This window comes from Symphalangus syndactylus, chromosome 2 (assembly GCF_028878055.3).
Source record: "Symphalangus syndactylus isolate Jambi chromosome 2, NHGRI_mSymSyn1-v2.1_pri, whole genome shotgun sequence".
Lineage (NCBI taxonomy): Eukaryota > Metazoa > Chordata > Mammalia > Primates > Hylobatidae > Symphalangus > Symphalangus syndactylus.
Window position 1 is genome coordinate 38,803,970 of NC_072424.2, and position 27,204 is coordinate 38,831,173.

Consider the following 27,204-nt stretch of genomic DNA (forward strand, 5'->3'; position numbering starts at 1 on the left):
GGGCTATGTGTAGGAGGCACACAAGTTTATCATACAAATGAGACAATTTTTGTGTGTGTGTGAAAGGGGGAGCTATTATTGTTTTGGGAAAACAGATGTAACCCATAACTATTCAGGGCAAACCAGAGGTACGCTTACACTAGCTATATGCCCTTCATTTCAGAAGTTTAATGCTAAGCACCTCACTAAACAGATGGTGAAATGCTGAATAAATCAAAATCTTTATCATTACATCACTGAAAGGGAGGTTAGGAATATGAAGAACCCAAAAGAACCTGACACAAAGGGCCTAGGAGGTGAGGAAGGCCCAAAACTTAGGCTGGCTTCTGAAATCTCCTACCCAGGAGATCTTAAACTCTCACTTTGTTGATAATGTAGGATGCCAAGGCAAGAGATAAAGCCAAGGTCTGCCACGGTGCAGACTAAAACCCTCTGATGAACTTGTGTCATGAAAGGGTTATACCTGCAATGTATAGGAAAAGGGGCCTAGGTCCTGCCATGCGGAATGCAGGAGTCAACAAGAACAACCACAAAACCCCACCACATCTCCAACCTGTCACTCTCCCTCGAGAATTTGTAAATCACAAGCTGGCTCTTGTACAAGATTGTGGTCTGAAGTTGCACTGTGGTTTGAAACCCCTTAGTGAAGAATTTCATTCAAAGAGGTTCTGGGTAATGCCCCAGGCAACAGGCTAAAGCATTCCCAATTCCCTTAGGAAGAATTCACAGTCAATTTAGGCCTCAAAGAATGTCCACAGAAAAAGTTTTAAGGAGAATGAGCTTATAATAAAAATCCACAAGACATACAAGGAAATAAAATACCATGAGTAAAAACCAACAGAAACAACAGGTAAACAAAGAATCCAGACATTGGAATTATCAGACACAATATTTAAAAAACGATTGGAAATACAAATGCCCCAGAAACATGAAAATATATTCATCCCCAATAGATACTAGGGAAATGCAAATGAAATTCTCAATGATACATCAATTCATATTCATCACATTGACAGCAATGTTTTCAGTTGGCATTACCAGTTTGGCATCAGCTAGTTTGTGCATGTAAACATGTGCATACCCTCCATTCCTAGGTTATACGCTAGAGAAACTCTTACATATGTGCCAGGAGATGTAGACCAGAATGTCCACAGCAGTACTGTTTATAATTTTGAAAAACCTGAGACTAATGCTAACGATCCCCAATATTGAAACTGACACATTGTGCTGTATTCATACAATGCCAGACTACAGAGCAGTGAAAAAAATAATGCACCTATTTGCATCACCATGAATCTCAGATATAATATTGAACAAAAGAATCAAGTCACAGAAGATGTATGCAGTATGAGTCAGTCCATTTACATAAGTAAAAAAGGGTATACGTTGTTTAAAGATACAACATACAAAGGTGATAAAATGGAAATGAAAGGCAAAGGAATAATTCTCGTGAAATTCAGGACAGTGGTTGTCCCTGGGAGGGGTGGGTGGCAAGGAAGCACGATCGAGGTAGACAATCGAGGAGTCTCTCAAGCACCTGGTGACATTTATTTTCTTAACCTGGGTAGTAGGTTCATGGGTGTCCACTTATCCTTTTTGAAAATGTACATTTTATACACACGTCTGTATGTATTCTGTATTTTATAAAAAACAAAATTAAATAAGAAATTATTCTTATAGTCCTTTTCTAACCTGTGGGGCCTTCTGCTAGAATTTTGTGCTGTTCATGTTCTCAATGCCAGCTTCCTTAGCCATAAAGTAAAAGGGTCCAGGGGTTTGTAGCAGTTCTTCGGGGCTGCCGTACTCTATAATCTTCCCGTTGTCTAGGACCATTACCCTGAAAAAAGGAAGAAAGAAATAAAAGTCTTAGAAAGCAGCATCTCAAGTCTAGACATTTATAAGAATAACCAGGACTAAGTTGTGGTATAGTCAGACAAGGCTACAAAGCAGTGAAAATCAATGAGCCACAGCTACTCACATCAACATGGATGAATTCTGCAAATAATACTGAACAAAAGAATCAAGTAATAGAAGAATACAGGCAGTATGAGTCAATTTACAAGAGTTTTTAAAAGAAGTGCACATTGTTTAAGGATAGATTGGTTTACGAAGGATGCCTATCATCTCCAAACAGCTTTCTAAGATTACTGACTTTTGATTGTAATATGACACAGCTGGAAGGAATAGAAAGCTTCTAGCTGTTTTACAGAGCAGCAGCTGAGGCTCAGGACAGTTAGGAAGGTCTACGGTCAACATCTGCCTCTCACGGCTTGAGCTTCCACCTCCCCGTACCCAGTTAATTGTTACAACACACAGTTTCCTATTTTACCCTCAAGATATGAATAGTTCCCTTAACCTTGTTCGTTTTCATTCACTTGATGTAAAATTTTGGCCAGATTACTTGACATCTCTAAGTCTCAGTTTCTTCATCAGTAATATGGTGGTGGTTAAACCTTCTGCCGTCAGGTGTTTCCCGGCTGACACTGTTACTGTTGAGCAAGGGTTAAGCCATCAGTGTCAAGCCCTGTCCCCCTACACTCACTTGTCACTGTCCATGATGGTGTGCAGCCTGTGGGCGATGGTGATCACTGTGCAGTGGGCGAACTCGTTTTGGATGGTTGTCTGAATGAGGTTGTCTGTCTCTAGATCCACTGCAGCAGTGGCCTCATCCAGGACCAGGATCTTGGATTTCCGAAGCAGAGCCCTGCCCAGACACAGCAGCTGCCTCTGGCCTATGCTGCAGCCAATAGAAACAACCATGCGTTAGCTCCTAAAGACCAAGGAAAGACGCAGGGCAGGGGGACCATTTTCACGTTCCAGATCAGACTTTCAAAACCCCCCCCTCCAAAATTCACCTGGAATGTTTGGGCCTCTTCAACTAGCTGTACCTTGCTGCTGTGAGCATCGTTTTTCAAACTTTCCCTATTGAAGACCCACCCCAAGTACTTAATTAAAAAGTCATATTTCTGGGCCCTTGCTTTGCTCAAGCAGAGTGGGCAGGAGCCTAGGAACGTGCCTTTTTACTAAGCACCCCAGGCCATTTTTATGCTTAAACAAGTTTGGATAACAATGGCCCGGGAACAATGCTTTGTATTTGGTTGCCGTGATACCAACATTTCCAAAACAACATGAATGTCACCAAGTTTACTTTAGCAGTATTTGACCTGAAACCATTAATATAGGGTGGAACAACACTAGAATGCCCCAGTGGCATTTCTTTGTGGCCTTAGCAAATCCATTTATTATTTTAATGTGTAATTCTAGTCTCAAGGCTAATTATTTGTTCAAGGCCTTCTGCCTTGATTAGAGATGAAGCTATCTAATGAATGTGATGTCTTGGTGTGAGATGCAATGTATGTGGAATTCAAATATGCTTGTAAAATGCAAATAGCTTTAATTTGCTAAAAGCCTGTAATGAAGGCTGGACCTCTTACTTACATAAAGAAGCTTTGGGAAATGATGTGAAGGAAATATTCAGGAATTTGCTAATTGCTCTTTCCTGCTGTGGCCATTAGGGAACATATTAAACAGGGGGTGGCCAAAGTTCTGTAATTCTCTGTAAGAAAATTTCTGCGGGAGATGAGAAGTCACCCAAGATGAACTTCCAGTTTTCCCCTATAATGTAAGATCAGAGACACTGAAAAACTATTTACTTAGCTTGTACCAAACTCCCACCTGGCCCAAAGTGTAATGTATACTTTGGACTTTAACAGACTGTTGCTGAGGCACCACTTTGTCTTTCACCTGCTCTCTCCAAGCTGAACTTATCCATCATTCAACAGAGAAATGTAAGTTTTAGTCCCCCAGTCCAGATTTGAAACTCGGGTCTGAAATCAAGGCATTGGTAATACCATTTAAGCATCTCTCAGTTTGGACAGGAGAAAGATGGCATGATTTTTGTTTTTACAAACCAGAAATGTCAAGGCCTCCCATTGCACCCTACCATACTGTCCCACATGTCCCCTCTGTAGCACAGACTGTACTGGCATTTACTGACAGAGGTCTGTCTTCATTATGCTGTAAGTGCTAGGAAGTCAAGGTTGTGTCTCTGTTTGCCTCTGTATTTTCAGTACCTGGCACATAGTCGGTGTTATTTTATATATATATATATATATTTGTTGGTTTTTTTTTTGGGGAGATGGAGTTTCACTCTTGTCTCCCAGGCTGGAGTGCAACCTCAGCTCACCACAACCTCTGCCTCCCGGGTTCAAGCGATTCTCCTGCCTCAGCCTCCCGAGGGATTACTGCTGGGATTTCAGGCCTGCGACACCACGCCCGGCTAATTTTGTATGTTTAGTAGAGATGGGGGTGTCTCCATGTTGGTCAGGCTGGTCTCGAACTCCCAACCTCAGGTGATCCACCTGCCTTGGCCTCCCAAAGTGCTGGGATTACAGGCATGAGCCACTGCGCCCGGCCGGTGTTATTACATTTTTGCTGACTGAATGTTTGAACGATCTTTTACACTGGCCTAAAGACCTACTTGAGTCCTGCTAGTTGCTAGATCTGTTGTGGAGGAAAAGTAAACTGACGATATTCTCTACCAGGGCTTGTTCCCTGGGGCTACACACTGAAATCACCTGCGTCCCCGATTCAGTTGGTCTGGGCTACAGTTTAGGCATTGGGAGCTTTAAAGCTTCCTGGGTGATTTTAGCTTGCAGCCTGATTAATCACAACACTCTAGGCAGTGCTTCTCAAGTGTAATGTGCACACAAATCACCTTGGAATCTTGCTAAAATGCGGATTCTGATGAATAGGTTTACACCCTGAGTTTCTGCATGTGTAACAAGCTCCCAGGTGAAGCCAGAGCGGCTGGTCCATGAATCAGTTACTGAGCCCTCCCTTCCTTCCTGAGCTTCAACTTGCAAATGCTCTATTCCCTGCCTACCACCACTGAGGTACCTGGGGCAGGAGCAAGACCTGTCCATGAGTAGTGGGCTTTGGCTGAGGGCAGAACTTCAGTGTGTGGAAGGAAAAACAAAAATGTTACAGGAAAAATGCCAGGTCAACTTGTTAATGGACAGGCAAACATACAGTGAAGGCCAGAAGTGATCTGTCAACTATATAAAAATGTTTTGGAAAGGTAAAAATAACTGTGAAAGCCAAGAGAGTCTTTTGTTGATTTCAGGTGTTTCAACAGTGCCCAAGGATTTTACAGATGTCATGTTCCCTGTCATCCGCATGCTCTTTAGATCAGTGGTTCTTAAACTGGGATGCCCTTAACAGCCTCGTGGGGATCCTTTAAAACTCCCCATGTCCAGTCTAGCCTCATACAATTAAATCAGACTCTAGGATTGGACCAGGCAGCCAGACTATTTTCATCCTGATTGTGCACAGCTGGGAGCCTCTGCTTTCTGTGGGATGTGTAAGCTCACACTGTGTAATGTCATATGAGGGGTACATTTAATTACAAAGGTTTTTTTTTCTTTTCTTTTTTTTTTTTTTGAGATGGAGTCTCGCTCTGTCTCCCAGGCTGGAGGGCAGTGGTGCGATCTCGGCTCACTACAACCTCTGCGTCCCAGGTTCAAGCAATTCTCTGCCTCAGCCTCCTGAGTAGCTGAGATTACAGACGCCTGCAACCACACCGTTAATTTTTTGTATTTTTAGTAGAGACGGGGTTTCACCATCTTGGCCAGGCTGGTCTTGAACTCCTGACCTCGTGATCCACTGGCCTCAGCCTCCCAAAGTGCTGGGATTACAGGCATGAGCCAACTGCGCCCGGCCAGTAACAAAGGTTTTCAAGAGTTGTTATTTATTTATTTATTTTTAGATGGAGTCTTGCTCTGTCGCCCAGGCTGGAGTGCAGTGGTGCAATCTCGGCTCACTGCAACCTCCGCCTCCTGGGTTTAAGTGATTCTCCTGCCTCAGCCTCCTGAGTAGCTTGGGACTACAGGTGCCCACAACCATGCTCGGCTACTTTTTGTATTTTTAGTAGAGACAGGGTTTCACCACGTTGACCAGGCTGGTCATGAACTCCTGACCTCAGGTGATCTACCTGCCTCACGCTCCCAGTGTGCTGGGATTACAGGCGTGAGCCACAGTGCTCGACCAGTTTTCGAGAGTTTTGAAGCACTTTCACATCTATTTTATCTTGTGAACTTTACAACAGGTTCATTTTACACTTTAGGAATCAGACCTGGATGAAAATTCTATGCCAGGCATCACCTAACATGAGAAACACGAGGAGTGGCCCCCTCACATCCTCTCACTGCCTGCCTGCAGGGGCAGCAGGCTATGGAACATTACCTCAGGTTGCCACCGGCCTCTGTCACTTCGTGGGATAACCCAAGTTGCAGGCTGGCCACGAAAGACTTGAGGTGAGCCAGCTCCAGGGCCTTCCAAATCTCCTCATCTGAGTAGTTGTTGAAAGGGTCGAGATTCATCCTCAGGCTTCCAGAGAACAGGATGGGGTCCTGCAAGTGAAAGGACAAGGGGGATGTTGGGCATCATGCCAGAAAAGGACCTCGGAGTTCCTCAGGACTGGGAGATGGTGGATTCCTGAGGCAGGAAGCTGGTTTGTGGTTGAGCTTTCGCAAGGTTTTCCCTCCTAAGGCTCGGAGTGGCTACCAGCCAGGGGCTAGGCACCCGGTTAGGAGAAGTCCTCGGTTTATTTTTTGTTTCTGAGACCGAGTTTCACTCTGTTGCCCAGACTGGAGTGCAGTGGCACGAACACCGCTCACTGCAGCCTTGACGTCCGTAGCTCAAGTGATCCTCCCACCTCAGCCTCCCGAGTAGCTGGGACCAGAGACACGCACTACCATGCCTGGCTGATTTTTTAAATTTTTTATAGAGTTGGGTTCTTGCCATGTTGCCTAGGCTGATCTTGAACTCCTGGGCTCCAGTAATTCACCTGCCTCGGCCTCCCAAACCCAAACTCGTGGTTTCAAGGTAGAGGGATCAGAGGAGGGTAGAGGGATCAGAGGAGGGTAGAGGAAAGAGTAGTACAGCTGCATGAGAAGAAGGTGTCACGCTTTTGAAGAGGCTGGAGAAAAGACTATCGAACTGAGCAAACACCAGACAGACCAAAACTACTCCCTGAGGAACTGGGCTGCAGTGGGCGGAGGAGGAAAGGTTCTCCTGAGGAGCCGCTGCGGGGAACGGAGAGGCCCCGCAGCAATCCTTATCTAGCAGGATCCAGAGGGGAGGCCGAGGGGAAATCTTTCTTGCTGATGCACGAAGCGTTCCGCTTGCTGGCAGAAACCTGCAGCAAATTCCCTCCTCTATCTTTTAACCATAGCAAATGGGGAGTATAAACCTTAATGGCTTCAAGCTTCAGCGGCAAAACTGCTAATGCTGATTGCAAGTCTTGCAAACCGTGATGGGCTATAGCAACGCTACATAATCATCTGCTGTACTTGACTTCTGTTGTGTTGCTGCCACCTAGTGGTCAGATACAGGCAGCCACAAATGCATATTACCAAACATTTCAAAACTTAAGTTCTGGAAACGACATGTCCATCCTAGGGAACTAGCTCAGGTATCCCGAGCAGACTGTGGAATTGACAGTGCTGACTGAACAGATATCAAGAAGAAGCTGCATATGTTTCCTGTAAAACAAGCTGCTCCCCACGGCATGTGCCCGAGTAAGTTCTAGAGCTCACCTGGGGGATGATGGTCAGCTTCTCTCGGAGGTCGTGGAGCCCAATGGAAGCAATATCTACTCCATCAATGATGATCTGACCACCGGCAGCCTCTAAGATTCTGAAGAGGCAGTTTGTGAGGGATGACTTTCCAGCTCCTGTCCTGCCCACCACACCAATCTGTGAATATAGTTCCCTTACACATTAGTTCCACAAATAATTCTTGGGGAAAAGTTATTTAGCCTGGGCATTCACAGTCACAGGAGGTAAGAGGCAGTGACTGGCTACTCCGTCTCTAAGATATTAAACTGATTTTGGTTTTGGTGAGGAAAAAAGTACCCAGATGTCAGAAAAAGATGTCAAAAATAATTGTTTGCTGAGAACTATAGTCACTGTTTGAAATGGACTCTCTTGGCAGCTGTTGTTATAATTATTATTGGAAATTATAGATAAAAACAAAATCCTTGTTTAGGCCAAGCATGGTGGCTCATGCCTGTAATCCCAGCACTTTAGGAGGCCAAGGCAGGCAGATCACCTGAGGCCAGGAGTTCAAGACCAGCCTGGTCAATATGGCAAAGCCCCGTCTCTACTAAAAATAAGAAAAAAAAATTAGCCAGACATGGTGGTGTGCACCTGTAGTCCCAGCTACTTGGGAGTCTGAGTCAGAAAAATCACTTGAACCTGGGAAGCAGAGGTTGCAGTGAGCCAAGATTGTGCCACTGCACTCCAGCCTGGGTGACAGAGTGAGACTCCATCTCAAAATAAATAAATAAATAAAAATAAGGAAAAAAGAAAAATGCTTGTTTAGAAGTGAAGAAGGGAAAGATTAGGTCTGCCACCAGCTGAGAGCCAGACTTTGATCTGGACCTCAGCGTCCTTGTTCATCAGACCCCAAGTCCTCGGAGAACAACGGCACCTAAGGAGGGTGCCTGACTTTGAAGACTGGGAGGAGAACTGGGCCCTTCTTCCTTCAGGAACAACCCTCCACACTGCTATTCTCAACAGTTCCTTCACCAGGCCTGGCCGCCCCCTTGTTTCCTTCCTGACTTCCTCTCTGCATACTGTGAACCTTATAGGAAAGGGGCCCTGGTCAGCTGGCTAGGAGGCAGGGAGGAGCTGAGCAGAAGGCCCTGACAGCTGCAGTAAGTCTGTGTGATCCCTGACTGCTATCCTTCCCTCTGATACTGTGTCCCCACACCTCCCCAGGGCAGAGGAAGTGCCCTGACCCTCTCCCTCCATCCAAATGATGAAGGCTTAGGGCTCAGCTGTTCTCCACTCTGCCCAATTGTTGTTTGATCACAAGGCCTCCCATCCAGGCCTTCCTTCACTCCACCTACCTTCTCCATGCTACCGATGTCACAAGTGATCCCTCTGAGGACCAGATCCAGCTCAGGTCGGTACCGCACTTGGTAGTTGTTAAATTGGATCTTGCCTTTGCTGGGCCAATCTGGCGGAGGCCTCTTATCAGTCACCCAGGGTGCCTGGCAAGGAGACAAGATGAGAAGTAAGTTTTATAAGGTGGCAACTCAGCCTAACAGTCTGCCCAGGACTCATGTCATAGAACAGGAGAAGGGTAGCAGTGTCCCAGCTACCTAATGGCCTCTGAATTTAATAGACTGAACTAGACTTGCACTTTTGGAAAGTTCCTACCTTATTCAGTTAAAGAAAAATATACCATGAGCTTGTGCTGTAGATCTCCTCGGTATGTTCCAAGACCTGACATCCCCTAAACCATTTCCTATTCCAAATTTGAAGAAATTAGGTCCTTTGAGTTAGAGGAAAGGAAACTTTAGGGACCCATTATGGGCCCATGTGAAATATGGAGAAATTATAAAGATGCACTCTCGAAGGAGTTGCATGTTGTTTTTGCCTTGTTCCTGGATTTTTCCAGTTCCTCCTTACCTCATTTTCCACTTTTGTGTACTCAGTTATTCGCTCAACAGCCACAATGTTGGTCTCTATTTCTGATGTCATCCTCACCAGCCAGTTCAGGGTTTGTGTGATCTATAGAAAAACCAGAAGACTGAAAATCGTCATAGGCACAGAAACCAACTCAACCACTCAAACCACGAGGACAATCCAGTGCCAATTTTGAACCCAGCACTGTGCTGGGCTCTACAAGGGAGTAAGGAAAAGTGTAAGAAAGACAATCCTTGCCTCCTTGGGGAAGGAATTAAGAGCAGTGCATTGAATGGCTGCAGAACAATTAGGTGCTCACGCGAAGGGCAACGTGAGTGTCTAGTGGTTTGGGACTAAAGCTGGAATTGGAGAGTCTGGCAATGGGTGGAGTGGGAGCAGAGCTGAGGCCTCCTGCCTGTATGCCTAGTGTTCTTTGTGGATCAGGGAAAGGCATGATCTAGGCCAGGGAATCTGTAGATTACTCAGATGCAAACTTCTCTCAGGAAAAGACCCAGGAGTTTGCATATATGCACAGAGAGTTCTTGTTGAGCAAATGGTGGTTGTAGAAAGGGAGCCATAGAGAGCAGAGGACAGAATCATGGGGACTCAGAGTATCCACTTTGTGTAGACTGAAACATATGTAATTGCTGGTATTTGAGTCATTTTGTTTTGGTTCAATCTAATGGTTTCCTGACTATTTGCCTTGTCTGTCCTGGGCTAAAAAGCCTAGAAATAGGGGGATGAAAGGGCAGTGACACGAGGAACTAAGTGACTCTAGTGAATAACAAAGGCCTTTTAGGTGCCCTGGCAGGAACACATTGGGCCTTATTAACTCCTTTTTTGTTTGTTTGTTTGTTTGTTTGTTTGTTTGTTTGAGATGGAATCCTGCTCTGTTGCCCAGGCTGGAGTGCAATGGTGCAATCTTGGCTCACTACAGCCTCTGCCTCCTGGGTTCACGTGATTCTCCTGCCTCAGCCTCCCCAGTAGCTGGGATTACAGGCACTCGCCACCACGCCTGGCTAATTTTTTGTATTTTTAGTAGAGACGGGGTTTCACCATGTTGGCCAGGCTGGTCTCAAACTCCTGACCTCAGGTGATCCACCTGCCTCGGCCTCCCAAAGTGCTGGGATTACAGGTGTGAGCCACTGTGCTCCACCGGCCTTATTAACTTTTAATGAAGACAGCACTATTATATAAAGCCCACATATAACTATGCAAATCTCTTTGAACTAAAAAAATTAGTTCAAAAAGATGGTCAAATGACTCATTTATAACAAATATTGATTGAATAATTACGGTAGTGCCAGCCACTGTCTTAGGTGCTAGAAAAGAATCATGCCTGCCATGTATCCTCTAGTCATGCTGGGGATGCTGCAGTGAGACATATTCTATAGTTTTATCAGACTCTATGTTCTTTATTAGAATTACCTCCAATTATTCTACGATCTAAGAAAAATAAACACAGGAGGAATTATTTGTTCAAAAAGCCTTTCTGATTACTGCTACATTCTAGAGAAGAAAGTTATTTATTCTCTCACTGGAACCAAGCAAAGAGGCAGACAGGGAATAATTAGATTGAAATATATGAAATTGCCTTCTTAAGCCTTAAGGTCAATATTTATGTCCAGTTTTCTAGATGGCATTCATGTCTACTTAGGAAGAGTAAGGAATGTGTCCATGGGTAAAAGATGGAGCCAGGGTTTGAACCTCAGTCTCCTTTAGTCCCTCTGGGTTTAAGAAGGAATCAAGAGCACAGATTCCACAGTATACATCAGGCTTAATCTAAGAATAAGCGCACTAATGAAACCAAACTCCCAACCTTCAAACTCACATTGAGTGCATTGGACAGAACAAAGCCAACAGTGTCCCCACTTAGGGTATCTCTGTAAATAACCATCATCAAGGCTGAAAAGAAGACAATCAGGTTCCCAACCAGCTCCAGGCGAATTGCAAGCCACCTGTGGGGCAACAGAACCAGAGAGTGGGTGTCACTGATCATGTCCTCATCTTAACAGCAACCTTGGCGTTCACAGAACATTCTCAGAGGGTTTGACTTGATCGGGCCGCACTCTTAGGCAATGCCTCAATTTGACTTAGAAACACCATGTATTCCTAAAAGCCTATTGATGTATTTTTTAAGAAAATAAATTGCATTTTAAAGATCCTAGAGGTCTTTGCTGAACTAAGGGAATCCTACAGTGCAACGTCTACCAAACTCGCCAAATCATAAGAATCACCTAGGGCAACTGTTAATATACAATGTTACAAATTCATGTGGAAAATTCCTGGACCCTTTCCTTTAAGATTCTGATTTCAGGGGGCCTGGGATGGGATTCAAGAATCTGCATTTTGTTTTTGTTTTTGTTTTATGAGACAAGGTCTTGCTCTGTCACCAAGGCTAGAGTGCAGTAGCGTGATCATGGCTCACTGCAGCCTCGACCTCCTGGGCTCAAGCCATCCTCCCACCTCACCCTCCCAAGTAGCTGGAAATATGGGTGCACACCACTACACCCAGCTAATTTTTTTGGTATTTTTTGTAGAGCCAGGATTTCATCATGTTGCCCAAGCTGGTCTTGAACTCCTGGGCTCTCATGCTCTGCTTGTCTCAGTCTCCCAAAGTGCTGGAATTACAGGCATGAGCCATTGCTCCTGGCCAAAAATCTGCATTTTAAATGAACACTCCAAATGACTTCTTTTGATCAGGCTGGGGAAGCAATGCCATAGTGAATCCATGTGTAAGATTAAAAAGTAAGCACCATAGGAAGGGTCAACGTGCCCTGTTTGATTTCAGTATTTGTACACTTGATCTTAGCCAAAAGGCCGAGAAGCGATTGATTTCAGTATTTGTAAAAGGGGAAGAAGAAGCTGAGGGTGAAAGGAAGTTAGGTGCGAGTTGGCCACAGGGAGATATACTGGGGTTTCATAGAGAACTGAAGAGTACATGTGTATAGACACAGTTTATAAAAATGGACTTTCCCAGGCTGGGCGTGGTGGCTCACGCCTGTAATCCCAGCACTCTGGCAGGCCAAGGCGGGCAGATCACCTGAGGTCAGGAGTTCAAGACCAGCCTGACCAACATGGAGAAACCCCGTCTCTACTAAAAATAAAAAAATTTAGCTGGGCGTGGTGGTGCATGCCTGTAATCCCAACTACTTGGGAGGCTGAGGCAGGAGAATTGCTTGAACCCAGGAGGCAGATGTTGTGGTGAGCTGAGATTGCACCATTGCACTCCAGCCTGGGCAACAAGAGGGAAACTCCACCAAAAAAAAAAAAAGGACTTTCTCAAAGAAAATGTATTTAAATGTCTGCACCAATAATTCCAGCATGTGTATGAATAAATATGATATATCCTTTACAGTGAAGGTCTAATAAGATTTACTTATATGCCTTTTCCTTCTTGGAAAGTCTCTAAGAAATGAAATATCTTTACAATCAAACTCCTGACCTGTCCACATTCCAAATAATACTGAGCATCTTTAGCGCCTCAAGACACTTTGGAAGCCGCTCAAGAATTTTTCTCCCTAAAAAAGATCTTCCTCTTTCCAGGACATACTGCTTGCCAGGGCTTAAGACACTGGAGAATAATGCTCACTCTGTTCACAGGATGGAAGCTTCCCTTTCTGTCATCAATGGTCTTACCTAAAAATTCCCAACTCTCCTCTCTCCAACCTCCACTGCTTTCACTACCCAGAAAGAGTGTCATGACTATGGAGAATCTCACATCCATTTTCAGAAAAGTAAACAGAGGATGTTCAGTTCACCCAGCACTTGTTTGGTACTGGGTTACAAAATGCTCACAAATGTCATTTGACTTCCACCATGAGACAGGTGGAACCCTGTGAGATAGGGTGTGCTCTGGCCATTACAAAAACAAAGAAATGGAGATTTTCCTTAGAGAAGTCAAGGCAATTCACCCAGCTTGGTAAACGGCAGAGCTGGCATGGGGACCCAGTCTCTGACTCCAAAGCTCATGCTTTCTTCTCTCCACTTACATAGCATGATGGTGTGTGTGGCCAGAGTGAATTTCACACCACTAGCCATGCCTGCCCTCCCACAGCTACTGTCAAACATATAGCACCCCAAAGCACACACATGGGTAAATACCCAGGGGAAGCCTCACCTGTTGGAGGTGATCCAGGAAAAGACACATTTCTGGTTGGTGTCAATCCTCACCTCATTGTGTTTCAGAAATCGCTGCTGGTGCTCAAAGGCACGGATAACCGGCAAACCTGATACGGTCTCACTGAAGTGAGTGTAGATTGGGGACCTGGTGACAGAGTCCAGACGCCTCAGCTGGCGGGAGGTAGCCACATAAAACATCTGGACACAAAAAGTAGAGAATCAGCCAGTCCCGCAGTCATGAGGCATCCACCATCTTCCCCCTTTCTGGCCACAACCCACCATTCTTCCCCTTGATGACCACAGCTTACTTCTGAACAAGACAAGAGCCTGCAGTGCCATGTCTGGGAGCAGAATGATGACAGAGGCTCCGAGGAGGAGACCAATGAGAAGATTGGGGTTGGTGGGGAACAGAGTGGGGTGAACGTGAGGAGACCACACCACAGCCTCAGAGCTTTGAGTCTCCAAACCTCCTGAGGAGTTTCGTCAGACTAACCCATATCCCCCAGATCTACGGCTATCGTCCATGTGACAGTTTCTGTACTCATTAGAGAAAAGGTCCCCAAAAGGATTTTGTAAAGGCAGCGGGGCCCGTGGGGTGTGTAAAGTGGGGATGGGCAGGAAATGGCCAGAAAAAGGCATGCCTAGGTTTGGGTAAAAATGGAAGAATCTGTTCAGTTAAGTGACCAAAACTGTGCCTCGGTGGTGTGTGAAGGTACAGAGAATTCTGGAGGTATGCAGAGTGCTGAGGGGGTAAGAACTGGAATAGGGTGGAATCCAGTTCAGGAAGAACCCTGTGGCCTGAGGGCAAGGGGGAATGGAATGGGTCCGTGCTGCTACTAGATTCTGTGAGGATTTGTTGAAACCTGGGAAGAGTGGGGCGTTGGAGAGTCGGGATGTAAAATGTTATTCATGGACGTACGGGTGTTCCCTCCAATAACCCTGCTTCTTGTTTGTTGGTTTGTTATTAATAGTTAAAAGGCCGCTATGGTGGCAATGTGCCTGAGGAACTGTACACGGACACAGGGGCGAGCCGCCAATCACAGGCCACAAGGGCCACGAGCCCCTGACCACAGTGTCTTCAGAATTGTTTCCCCAGGCAAACAATTCACCACAAAAGCAGCTGGTGGAACCAGAGTTCCTCCACAGCCTCCCCTTCCCTCATCCATTTTATTGTGGGAATAGGGTTCCTTCCACTCGTTTCAGTTTCCCTGTTTTGCTTTCAAGCTGCACATTCCCTCGAAGAATACACTGGAATTGAGCCTAAACTACCCACAGACACCCCAGTGAAACTAGAACTTTGCTGAAGTAAAAAGATAGACCCAGCTGCTGCTGAGCGACATCTCCGAGCAGCTATGCCTGTCCAAAGTCAACCAAGGAAGCACCATAGCATGGCTCTTCTGGAACCGACCTAATCGTCATGGGGGTTCTTATGGAGCTGCAAGACTGTGTCCAGAGCCAACCTCAAAGCAGTCTTGGATCCAAACGTAAATCTGTCCCATCTAAGCTTCCAGGGAGTGAAGGGTGGGCAGCAGTTAGGGTGACATTTGCCATGAATGGTGCACCCATTGATGCTCTCACTTCAGCTTCAGAGAGTGGCCTGTGGGCTCCTGGGTATGTCAACGTATAACTAAATGGCAAAGATGCTGAGGGGAGGAATGAGTGACTAGCAATGAATCAGAGAGAAGATTCTCAGGAAAGAGGCTGGGCTTTTATAGATAGAGAGGAAGGAAGGATGACTTAGCCATTTCCAAACCTACCTGAACAGATACATAAATAATGCCAAGAGGAATGACGATGACGGTGAAGACAGGGGTGGCCATGCAGATCATGACAAGGGTGCTGATTATCCCCAGGAAGCATGTAATCCAGCTGCGCAAGGACTGAGGCAGGGTGTCATCCACCGTGGAAATATCCTAGGAAAACGATTAGGAGAGATACACCATCACTGAGGTCTTCCTAAGATAGTTTACATCTTCCTAGTTCTAGCAAGGAATCTGTTGGATTCTGTGTGTTCCCAGTACTCCTTCATGTAATCATTTCATTGTGTTCATTTGCAACAGGCTGCATTGCTCGCCCCAATAACCAATTTCATTTCCATAATTTCTTCATTTAGGACTGGCGCGGTGGTCACACCTGTAATCCCAGCACTTTGCAAGGCCAAGGCGGGTGGATCACCTGAGATTGGGAGTTCAAGACCGGCCTGAAAAACATGGTGAAATCCTGTCTCTACTAAAAATACTCAGGAAGTTGCTTCCTCTGCCAAGCATAGAGGACCAAGGGGAAGGGAGCTGGGGTTGAACGTGAGCCTGCCTGGACAGTGTTCTAACCAAGGAACCCAGTGGGAACAGATGTGTCTTAATGCCATGTTGCCTTCGTGTCATGTGAAATAAATGAACAAATGAGAAAATGAATGAATGGATGGATGGTTTGGAGAACACTCAAGAAGCTTGGTTTATATTTTGGGTTGCCCTTGCCTAAATTTCTGAGGATTATATTGATTCTGTGATTGGTAATATGTGAGTACCAAAGTGAGTTTAAGTTATCTCTGGAATTTCTCAAACTGGATCAGGGATAATGGTCTTCCAGGAAAGCTCTGAATCATGGATGACTCCTGAGTCTAACCTACCTTTCCCAAAGTCCTATCAGAATGCAAATAACTATACCCACAGTTGGCAGATAAAAGAAATCCCTGCCAATTATCAGTTCTATGCAGATTACTTTTGATCCTTACCTGGCACAGTCTCCATCTTTCCTTCCTCCACTCCATCTCCTCTTAACTCAGCCATTGACCCCAGAGGCCCCTTGATCAAACTCCCCTTAATAGGTCTGAGCCACCTCCCCAACGAAACATACTATATAATTAATGACAGCTTCCTTTTTCATGCAAAAGCAGTCTTCAAACTATGACTGTTGCCTAAGTAACTTACAGAAAACCTCTGTGTTCTCTTTCCCAGAAGATTATACATATTACAACATGGGAAAAACTGCGATTTTTGCAAAATTACTATGAGAAATTTCTCATCCAAAATTGATGTTCTTTTAGGTTCTAGTAAAGAGCAGAAAGGCCATTGAAGTTGTCTCTAGTGACATCATGCCCACTGTTTATGCCCCAGAGGAAGATGACACAGGGGGACCAGTTAACGGCCCACTTTTGAAGCGGTTACTGTGTCCCCAGAACCTGGCTATGGACTGTGAGCTATACTTTCTATGTCTTCCCCAGGACCAACAAACAAGAGTCCAGAGCTGCTCCATAAGCAGAGGGCTAAAAACTGTGCTGGTGATAGTTACTGGTCATTCAGAATTGCCTGATCTCTGCCTCTGTTCCTGAATTCCCATCTCAGATACACTAAAAAATCAATGAGTTGGGTCTGGCCCATGGAAGAGAGACATCTATGATCTTCACATTCATTGAGTGCCCCAGTGCCTAGTACAGTAGTTGGCTCATAGAAAGTGCTCAATAAAGGTTGTTGAATGAATGAGTGAATGAATGCCAAGGGTTCCAGGATCCGTGGTAGATGGAAACAATATTTGAGAACTTCTTAAAATCACTGATGGCTCTATTCCATAGTCCAGACCAAATTTACTCATTCTTAAAGCATTCAAGATAGAAGTTTCAGGAATGGAGGCAGAGGCCAAGCAAAGGGTTAACCTACTATCTCTTGTATTTCCTGTCCCAGGCAGTGACAGTGCTTTTATTTATGTTCCTTCCTCTGCAGAATAATCCTTCTCACCCTGCTCTACTGCCATCCCTGCCCCCCACCCTTGCCATCTCCCTGACTTGCTTCTATGACTTAAGTTTCACCTTTTCTGACATTTCCCACCTTTATCACTCAGGCTGGGCTAGTGCCTTTTTTTCCTTTGTACTCCCAGACCACCTTTCTACACACTGCTCTTACTGGTTTTACTATATTCTACTATAATCCTTCACTTCCTTGGTTGTCTTCTTCACTAGATGCTGAGCTACTTGAAGGGTCAGAGATGTTCATCCCTCAATCTCCAGGATTCTTGGGAGCTCACAGCAGGTACTCAAGAAACACTTGCATGTTGAGTGACAAAAGAACTGGAACTGAACAGTATTGTCTAGGGGGACACAATAATTCCTCCCTGTCAGAAAGATCCTCAGTATATAAACATACCACGTGGCAGTTCTTGAGATACTTACGCCGGCAAACCTGTTCACAATCCGGCCTGTGGGTGTTGTGTCAAAAAATCTCATGGGTGCTCGAAGGATATTGTTCAGCAGTTGCTTGTGCAAGATATTTGATGCATGGACGAAACCAAAGGCACTCCAGAAATGTGCTATGAACACAAATATACCTAGAGATGGAAGCAGTTTTGTCAGCACCATGCACAGGAATCCCTGAAGACTTGTGCCCAGGACATAATGGCAAATGCATTCCTGAGTCCAGGAAATGTACAGGGTCCAGACAGATTCTGTGAGATGTCACAGCCATCAGACATACCTTGGGCTAATCCCAGAGCTCCATAGACTCCAACTCTCATGTCCCTCTGAGATGCTGGATAGTCGGTGCTATTGAAGATTTTAGAGTCACTGGTCCAAGCACTGAGCCAGAGGTTGGATCCAACAAAAGCCACAGAATTCATCACAAACGCAAGGATGATGAAGAATATCGAAAACAATCCTATTGCTTGTAGGTACTCCAGGTAGATGGAGAACTTCACCTGCAAAGTCCCCACCTCAATATTAGTAGAACTCCCTAATGGCTTTTGATAAAGAATCACCTAGAATGCCAACCACAAGGAGAAGTGGAGTCCCCTGGGAGCATGGGTAGCAGGTAGCAAAATTTGGTAGTCTGTGGTCACCATTTCTGCACTGTGCCAGGAAGGATAATAGAACAATGCTGAAATACAATGCAGGGTAAATAATCATCAAAGCCAAAGGCATTTAAGAGCAGAAGATATGAAAACAGATCGGAACAAGCCAGACATGGTAGCATGCCCTTGTAGTCCCAGCTACTCAGAAGGCTGGCGTGGAAGGATCTCTTGAGCCCTGAGGTTTTAGTCCAGCCTGGGCAACATAGTGAGGCCCTGTCTCTAAAATAAACACACAAACAAAAAATCAGAGTGGAACTGATGATGGGGTTCTACTACCGACCTTGAAATTTGTGGTTAAATTTCATTAATTTGAATTATGTGCTCTAGGTCTGAGTTTTCCTGTTCCTCCACACATCAGAATGGAATCAAACACTCATGAATTGTAGGATGAGGACATTCACAGGAAACATAGCATTCTTTATGGAAATATGACTTGGTAGAAAGCCCACAGCCTCTGCTAACAGGTTAATAATGAGTCTGAAGATTTGCAAAGGACAGAGGACATATTGCTTCTGTAAGTGTGTGTTCAATTTTCACTGAACGTTAAAAATTTTGAGTTCTAAACCTTACAACACCTCAAATGCTACTTTTTTATGTGGTGTTCACCTTTCCAGTTTCTATGAATTCCTTCTTAATTAGTTTTTGTCCTTTCACTAGTTCTTCGTCTTCCTTCAGGCTATTCACATTCCGAGTTTTCAAGGAGTTTTTCAGGGACTTCAGATGCCTGCCATTGGACCTAGAACTGAGAGAGGGAAGCTTCCCTGAGCATGCAGGCGATTCCCAAGGGTCTTCTTGCAAGCAGATGTCACAGTCACTCAGCTGGCATCAAAGCGCATTTCAGGGCAGATGACCAGGGGAAACTGACGCGACCCAGATCTTTCCCCATCCCCGCAACAAAGAAACAAAGGGAGAGCTTGGAGTGTCCATGGTGTTAACCCTCACAGGAAAAGCCCAGGAAGAAAAAGAAAAAGATCAAGTGGAAATATGGAGCTGACGAGGGCTGCCAGCTGAACAGATGGCCAACCTGCGGCTAAGCGTTCGACGAAAGCTGTTCTCTCTTCTCATGGTTATGGAGGCTGCATCTTCGGGGATCTCTTCCACACTGGATATCAGCCCATAGTCGTCGTCTTCTTCTTCACTGCCATCATGGACTAGGGAGACACACTAGAGGTTAGGGAAAGAGCTGCATAGATCCCTGTCAGTCCTGTGAACAAGGAGAGAGAAGCCTCCTCTGATCTTGCTGGTTTCAGCAAGGGATCCCAGATGTACGTACAGGATGGAATACTTTACTCCATAAATACTCCATAAATAGTTATTAGTACATCTTGTTATTAAGAAATATCAGGATAAAGAAGAGATGAATTAATATTCCACTGGAAGAGAAAATGGTCAAAATGGAGAAGAAAATTCCTAGAAATGCCCAGGTTCCTTTGGAGGAGGAAAGAGCTTTTAAGGATTATGGTAGACAAATAGAAGAGTCACATTCTCAGAATTGACTAAAGAAGTGATTGTAAATTGAAAATGCTCATCTTGGCCGGGCGTGGTGGCTCACACCTGTAATCCCAGCCCTTTGGGAGGCCAAGGTGGGAGGATCACTTCAGCCCAGGAGTTTGAGACCACCTTGGGCAACATAGGCAAACTCTATGTCTACAAAAATTTAAAAATTAGCAGGGTGTGGTGGTGCACACCTGTGGTCCCAGCTACTTGGGAGGCTGAGGTGGGAGGATCACTTGAACACAGGAGGTTGAAGGTGAGCCATGATTGTGCCAATGTACTCCAGCCTGGGCAACAGAGTGAGACTCTCTCAAAAAAGAAAAAAAAATGCTCATCTTGAAATTCAAATAATTTAACAAACTTATATTAATTTAAATCACTTAAAAGACATACCATGAAAATAAAATAAAATATAAGACACAGTGTGGGCATCAGTGGGGATGGTAGAATAGGAACCCCCAGATATCTACTCCTCCATAAAAGCAATGAGAATAATGACCAAAAAAATGGCCAAAGTCAACTTTTTCAGAGGTCTGAAATTAACCAAAGGCTTGCAACAATCCCAGAAGCATTTGTGTTTTTGAAGAGCTGAAACTTAGTAAGAACAGTAAGTTTTGTGGCAGTTTAACTTACCCTATTTCTGTCCCCCCTCTCCTTGGCTGCTATAGCCTAAAAAACTAACAGCCATACAATCATAGTAGCCATGAAAACCAGCAGCCTAGCAGCCAGTGGAGGGGGCACAGTGGGTTCAGAATGCTCCCAAAAGCCCCATCCCTGGAGAACTGACATTATCTCACCTATCTGGAATTCTCTGAAAAACCCCATTTATAGGGCCTATTTGACCTAACACTGAGCTAGCTCAAAAAACCAGCAGCAATTATTTAACATCACGGCAGCTGCCTGAGGTGGTGATGACACTTGGGGCAAATAAGAAGCTGACCAAAAACTTAAAAGGAAAAGCTGGGGAATAAGATGCTCACAGGGGCTTTGATCTCTCTGATATATTTATTCCCAGCAATCTAGAATACCATGTACACATGCAGAGCTGTGCACGTGTCCAGGAAAGATGGAAGAGGGCTCTAATCTTTCACTTCCGGCTGACCATGTGGCTCTGTATAAGCAGGAAGTGAAGGCCAAGGCAGAGATGTAAATTGCTGGAGTGCTGAAGACATGCTCCTCACCACCCACAACACACACACACAGCCTCTCAGCAAAGGCTGAGACTCTTATTGTTTCCAAGCATTTAAGGAAGTGTCTGTCTAATCACTAGCTGACCTCTAAGCCAACCAAACAGACTTCAGTGGTCACACATGACAATGACAAAGAATACAGACTTAACAGAATTAGTTCAGGAAATGAAACAAACAAATAGGAAGAACAACCACAACAAACAGCAACAACAGACATCGCCAAACCACTGGAAACTAGGCGAGAGGCCTTGAACAGATTATTGCCTAACACCTTAAGAAAGAACTAATCCTGCTGACACCTGCTGACACCCTTCTAGCCTCCAGAAATGTGTGGCCATTCAGTTTGTGATGTGTTGTTAAGGCAGCTAATTAGGAAACTCATACACAGAACCAATCTCAGTGCAGCTCACCTTGCCCTCCTGCCCTTCTCTTCATTCCACCAAGTCCCAGATCCTAGGGCCAACACAGCAGCATCCTAGGCTCTGGAGCTTACAAAACTGCCCAGAAATGTTCTTTCAGTGTTCACCAGAAAAAGGGCTTACGGGGATGTTTTGCAAACTGTTCTTTGTACATTAAAGACAGGATTCTTCAAAGGAGAAGGGGTTTATAACAGAATCCAGAAACTCAGATCCAGGCTAATCAGAAAAAAATGTTTACCATTAGCATGGGAAAACTGCCCAATTTTCTTATAGTAACCATGGTGATGTTGTTGACTGAGCAATAACTCAGGGAACTCTGGCATTAGACACTGTTCTTTCCTTGGCAACTTCACTCTCCATTCCAGGCAGATGCTTTTTGCTTTCTCCACGCTACTACCTGGAGCACATAAAGGCTGATGCAAAGCTTTCAGTCGCCCCTTTCTGCTGGTCCCTGATACTCCTGCCCCACTCTCCTGACCTGGCTCCCAATTCCTGTCACCTACACCATACTGTTATTTGTTCCCACCTTCTCTTTCCAAAGCTTACAGACTTCCTGATTTAGATTTTTCTTCTGTCTGTTTTGAGCAGAGATGGGGTTTCACTATATAGCCCAGCGTGGTCTCAAACTCCTGGGCTCGAGTGATCCTTCTGCCTTGGCCTCCAAAGGGCTGGGATTACAGGTGTGAACCACCACATCCAGCCCTGGCTTAGATTTTTCTTTCAAACTCTTGGGCTTCTCAGGGTGGTTTTCTTGTTGTTGTTGTGTTTTGTGTGTGTGTGTGTGTGTGTGAGATGGAGTTTCACTCTTGTTGCCCAGGCTGGAGTGCAATGGCACGATCTCAGCTCACCGCAACCTGTGCCTCCCGGGTTTAAGCAATTCTCCTGCCTCAGCCTCCCAAGTAGCTGGGATTACAGGCATGTGCCACCATGCCCAGCTAATTTTGTATTTTTAGTAGAGACGGGGTTTCTCCATGTTGGTCAGGCTGGTCTCGAACTCCTGACCTCAGGTGATCCACCCGCCTCAGCCTCCCAAAGTGCTGGGATTACAGGCGTGGGCCACCGTGCCTGGCCCTCCCAGGGTGGTTTTAAACCATCACTTGTCCTCACCTCATGGTCAGAACATGCTGTCACTTGTAGGCTGTGCAGCTACTCCCTCATCTGACTGATTTCTGGAATGCCTCTACAGCCTTCTGCCCTGGCTTTCTCGGACCTGAACTCCTGCTGGTGACAACCACCTGAGAGTGATAACCAGACCAATGCACAGGACTGCTGTTGGCAGGTCCTTGGGAAGGGTCACAGTAAACAGAGCTCCACTGCTGACTGGGGCTAACTGGTGAACCCAATGGTGGTGATATTAGAGGCTGTTGCTATGGTATACTCTGAGACTATGCAACTGCCATAATTTTTTTCTGGTTCAAACACCCAGTGGTTTTGGTACATTAATCAAAATCCCTTTGTTAGGATTTACCAAGAATTTAGCAGTACACTAATAGTGCCAGCCCATGAAGCTGTCGAGGAAGTGGTTTTAATGGATTTGGGGTAGATGGGGTGACATGTGTGACTAAAGTCAATAGGAACATGGCATCCCTAAAAGAGGGACCGTTGTGCCACTGGTGTTTCTTCCACAAGGGTTACTCACTCAGACTTTCAGTTGTACCCTTCTAAAGACTGTCCTTTGATTGCATGTCAGACATCAGATGAGCAGGATAAGCCACCACTTTGCCCAGGCATAGAGTTTCAATTTCTGTGTTTCCCTAAAGAGACTCCGAACGCAGAAAGCAGAGTTTGAATCTCTGGGTAGTTCGCTTCCAAGTCTAGTTCTGATACTGAACATTTCAGGAAGTAGATACTGGTTTACCATTCCCCCCATGGCCCAAGTTCTATCTTGTCCCAATCCTTCTTACATACCTGTGGCTTCCTCTTCAGGGCCTGTATGTCTTAGAAATGTCTTCAGATTCTTAGCAAACTCTCCTTTTTTGGCCAGGAGAGCACTGTAGGATCCTTTCTCTACAATTGTGCCATTCCCCAGAACTACAATCTCATCCACTTGAGGAAGAAAGTGCATGCTATGTGTAACCAAGAGTCGAGTCTATAAAAATAGTATGAAGTTGTGTTGATTACCATATGTCCACCATCTTCCCGGTCTTACTTGCCAGATGTGTCCTCCCCTCTCCCTCCCAACCCACCTTTATATCTTCATCATGTTCAATGATTTCTCACCTTGCCTTTCAACAGGCCATTGGGGCCCAAGACCTTATTAAAAATATGTTTTCCTACATGAGCATCCACCGCAGACAGGGGGTCATCTAGAAGATAGATGTCTAAATTTTGGTAGGTAGCTCTGGCCAGGCTGATCCGCTGCTTCTGACCCCCACTGAGATTTATACCCTGAAGAAGAAAATAATTTATATTAAGCACTACTCTCTAGACCCACCTTCACAGAATCTAATAGGGAGGGGTAAAAGGAAGAAATTTTTCTCAATAAGGTGTCAAGGGGTTAAAAATCTTACAAGTTCCTTTATACAAATAAAGAACTGATTCAAATGAATAACTTTAGCCCTAATAATTAAAGATATGGCCAACTTACCACTTTTTATCAGATAATTTACTTATTTAATAGTTTTGTTGCTTGTCACCCTGTGAGAATGTAGAGCAGAGGTTTTTTCTTTTTTTTTTTTTTTTGAGACAGAGTCTCGCTCTGTTGCTCAGGCTGGAGTGCAGTGGCACCATCTCTGCTCACTGCAAGCTCCGCCTCCCAGGTTCATGCCATTCTCCTGCCGCAGCCTCTCGAGTAGCTGGGACTACAGGCGCCCGCCACCGTGCCCAGCTAATTTTTTGTATTTTTAGTAGAGACGGGGTTTCACCGTGCTAGCCAGGATGGTCTCGATCTGCTGACCTCGTGATCCACCTGCCTCGGCCTCCGAAAGTGCTGGGATTACAGGCGTGAGCCACTGCGCCTGGCCGGAGCAGAGGTTTTTTCTATTTTGTTCATGGATTTAACTCCAGAACTTAAAACACTGTTTGGCACATAGTAGGTGCTCAATAAGTGTATGCTAATTAATGAACAAAATTACCTAGAGCTGTATCTTCATTAATCTAACATCTCAAGATTTTTGTTCCTCAAGATTGCTACATTTATTTCTAGTAATGAGGAGGGAGGATGAAAACATCCTAAATATGCAGGGTCTTTATTTAGAGGTTTCAAAATAAATTATGCTAGATCTATATAATAAATACTATACAGTCATTAAAAAAATTTTTTTTTTTTGAGATGGAGTCTTGCTCCATCTCCTAGGCTGGAGTGCAGTGGCACAATCTCCCTGGTTCAAGCAATTTTCCTGTCTCAGCCTCCTGAATAGCTGGGACTACAGGCGCCTGCTACCACGCCCGGCTAATTTTTGTATTTTTAGTAGAGATGGGGTTTCACTTTGTTAGTCAGCTGGTCTTGAACTCCTGACCTCAGGTCATCCACCCGCCTCGGCCTCGCAAAGTGCTAGGATTACAGGCGTGAGCCACTGCGCCCAGCCCTAAAAGTCTATTTTTAGGAAAGGCCTTTAATAACATCAGAAGATAAGTCACAATAAACATCTAAGTGTTCAAAGCAGATTAGTAGAATCTTCCTCTGGCCTCGCTGATACAGAAGTAGAATCAGGACACCTAGGCTCTGGTCCCACTTCTGCCCCACCACCTGTGAGATCAACCTTGGGCCAGTCACTATTAACTTCTCATGGCCTTTGCCTCATCATCTTTGATTTAAATTACATAATTCCTGTATCTCCTTCCAAGCAGAAAGTTTAAAATTCTGAGTTATTTACATGGAATAATGTGGCCACTTAGTACAAACACATGATTTCTGGTGTTTATTCCAAATACGACTACCTAAATTGATCAACCAGATTACCCCCGTGTATTTCTTCACCACCGTCCTCACTTTTTCTCTTCAATATGCCTTCACCCTTGAAGATCCCTTGTTATCCTAAGTACCTTCTCTCCAATCTCAGCCAAATCTCCTCCAGGCAGCATCTCCAAGTCTGGGAGGAGAGCACAGGCCTCCAGTACTTGCTGGTACCTCTTTTCATTAAACTCTGCTCCAAAAAGGATGTTATCCTTTATGGTGCCATTCTGAATCCAGGACTGCTGTGGGACATAGGCAGTGGTGCCCTAGATGAAAAAGGATCAGATCATGTTACAGCTGCACCTCCAGAAACGCAGGGTTGAAGGACGGGGTGGCTGGTGAGGGGAAGAAACAAATGGAGCTTAAATGGGGATAACTGCATCAGGATGACTGAGGATCTGATATTTATTCACGTGCTTGTAGTTATTCCACTCTCAGGACTCAATATCCTCTTCACCATTAAAAGCCCCACCCCCTTTTGTTGGACTATGGTTTTCCAGCCATGATCCTGAAAATTAGATGATAAATGTGTGTGTTGCTTCTACAAGAGGGTTTTAGTCAAACCCAATTGAGTTTACTAGGACCAACAAAGGGCTAACACTGACAAGGGAATGGTATAGATCAGCAGTCCCCAACCTTTTTGGCACCAGGGACCGATTTTATGGAAGACAATTTTTCCATGGATGGGGTGGTAGTGGGAGATGGTTTCGGGATGAAACTGTTCCACCTCAGATCATCAGGCAGTAGATGCAACCTAGATCCCTGGCATGTGCAGTTCATAATAGGGTTCGTGGTCCTATGAGAATCTAATGCTGCTGCTGATCTGACAGGAGGTGGAGCTCAGGTGATAATTCTCGCTCACCGCTCACCTTCTCCTGTGTAGCCCAGTTCCCAACAGGCCATAGAACAGTACCAGTCTGAGGCACAGGGGGTTGAGGACCCCCGTATAGATGACATCTTAGGAAGCAAGATTCTATCCAAAGAGAGATGGAAGCTGGGGGTGGTGGCTCATGTTTGTAATCTCAGCCCTTTGGGAGGCTGAAGTGGGCGGATCACCTGAGATCGGGAGTGACCAACCTGGCCAACATGGTGAAACCCCATCTCTGCTAAAAACACAAAAAGTAGCTGGGCGTGGTGGCACAAGTCTGTAATCCCAGCTACTCGGGAGGCTGAGGCAGGAGAATCGCTTGAACCCAGGAGTCAGAGGCTGCAGTGAGCTGAGATCGGGACACTGCACTCCAGCCTGGGAGACAGAGTGAGGCTCCATCTCAAACAAACAAACAAACAAACAAAAAACAGAGATGGAGGCCAGGCGCGGTGGCTCACGCCTGTAATTCCAGCACTTTGGGAGGCTGAGGCAGGTGGATCACTTGAAGCCCAGAGTTTAAGACCAGCCTGGCCAAGATGGCGAAACCCTGTTTCTACTAAAAATACAAAAATTAGCTGGGCATGGTGGCACGTGCCTGTAATCCCAGCTACTTGGGAGGCTGAGGCAGAGAATTGCTTGAACCCAGGAGGTGGAGGTTGCAGTGAGCCGACATCGCGCCACTGCACTCCAGCCTGGGTGACAGACTGAGACTTGGTCTCAAAAAAAAAAAAAAAAAAACCAACCAGAAATGGAGACCAACAAAGGCCAGTGTTTGAGGAAGAACCCAGTTATGAGTTAGCAACAAAAAGGTTCCCAAAAGGAGTTAGAAGACAGACTTAAATCTGTAGTCTGCTCTGCTACAGTGCATGTTCTTAAAATTGCAGATTAGTTCATTAGTGGTTAC

The 27,204-nt window shown here is 45.2% G+C and overlaps 1 protein-coding gene across 1 annotated transcript in view; it reads right to left on the reverse strand.

Annotated features, from left to right (window-relative positions):
* Window positions 1-764: 764 nt before the first annotated feature.
* ABCC2 (ATP binding cassette subfamily C member 2) overlaps window positions 765-27,204 on the reverse strand; it is a 59,954-nt gene continuing 33,514 nt past the window's right edge. Inside the window, exons 18-33 of the mRNA XM_055252099.2 lie at window positions 25,522-25,698; window positions 23,758-23,925; window positions 23,446-23,626; window positions 19,459-19,585; window positions 19,041-19,176; window positions 18,062-18,281; window positions 17,761-17,915; window positions 15,356-15,511; window positions 13,597-13,796; window positions 11,308-11,434; window positions 9,480-9,581; window positions 8,915-9,058; window positions 7,599-7,757; window positions 6,244-6,410; window positions 2,543-2,737; window positions 765-1,837 (exon numbers count right to left, since the gene is read on the reverse strand). Coding sequence (XP_055108074.2) covers window positions 1,708-1,837; window positions 2,543-2,737; window positions 6,244-6,410; window positions 7,599-7,757; window positions 8,915-9,058; window positions 9,480-9,581; window positions 11,308-11,434; window positions 13,597-13,796; window positions 15,356-15,511; window positions 17,761-17,915; window positions 18,062-18,281; window positions 19,041-19,176; window positions 19,459-19,585; window positions 23,446-23,626; window positions 23,758-23,925; window positions 25,522-25,698 — 2,544 coding nt within the window. The 3' untranslated portion in view covers window positions 765-1,707. The remainder of the gene's footprint in view (window positions 1,838-2,542; window positions 2,738-6,243; window positions 6,411-7,598; window positions 7,758-8,914; window positions 9,059-9,479; window positions 9,582-11,307; window positions 11,435-13,596; window positions 13,797-15,355; window positions 15,512-17,760; window positions 17,916-18,061; window positions 18,282-19,040; window positions 19,177-19,458; window positions 19,586-23,445; window positions 23,627-23,757; window positions 23,926-25,521; window positions 25,699-27,204) is intronic.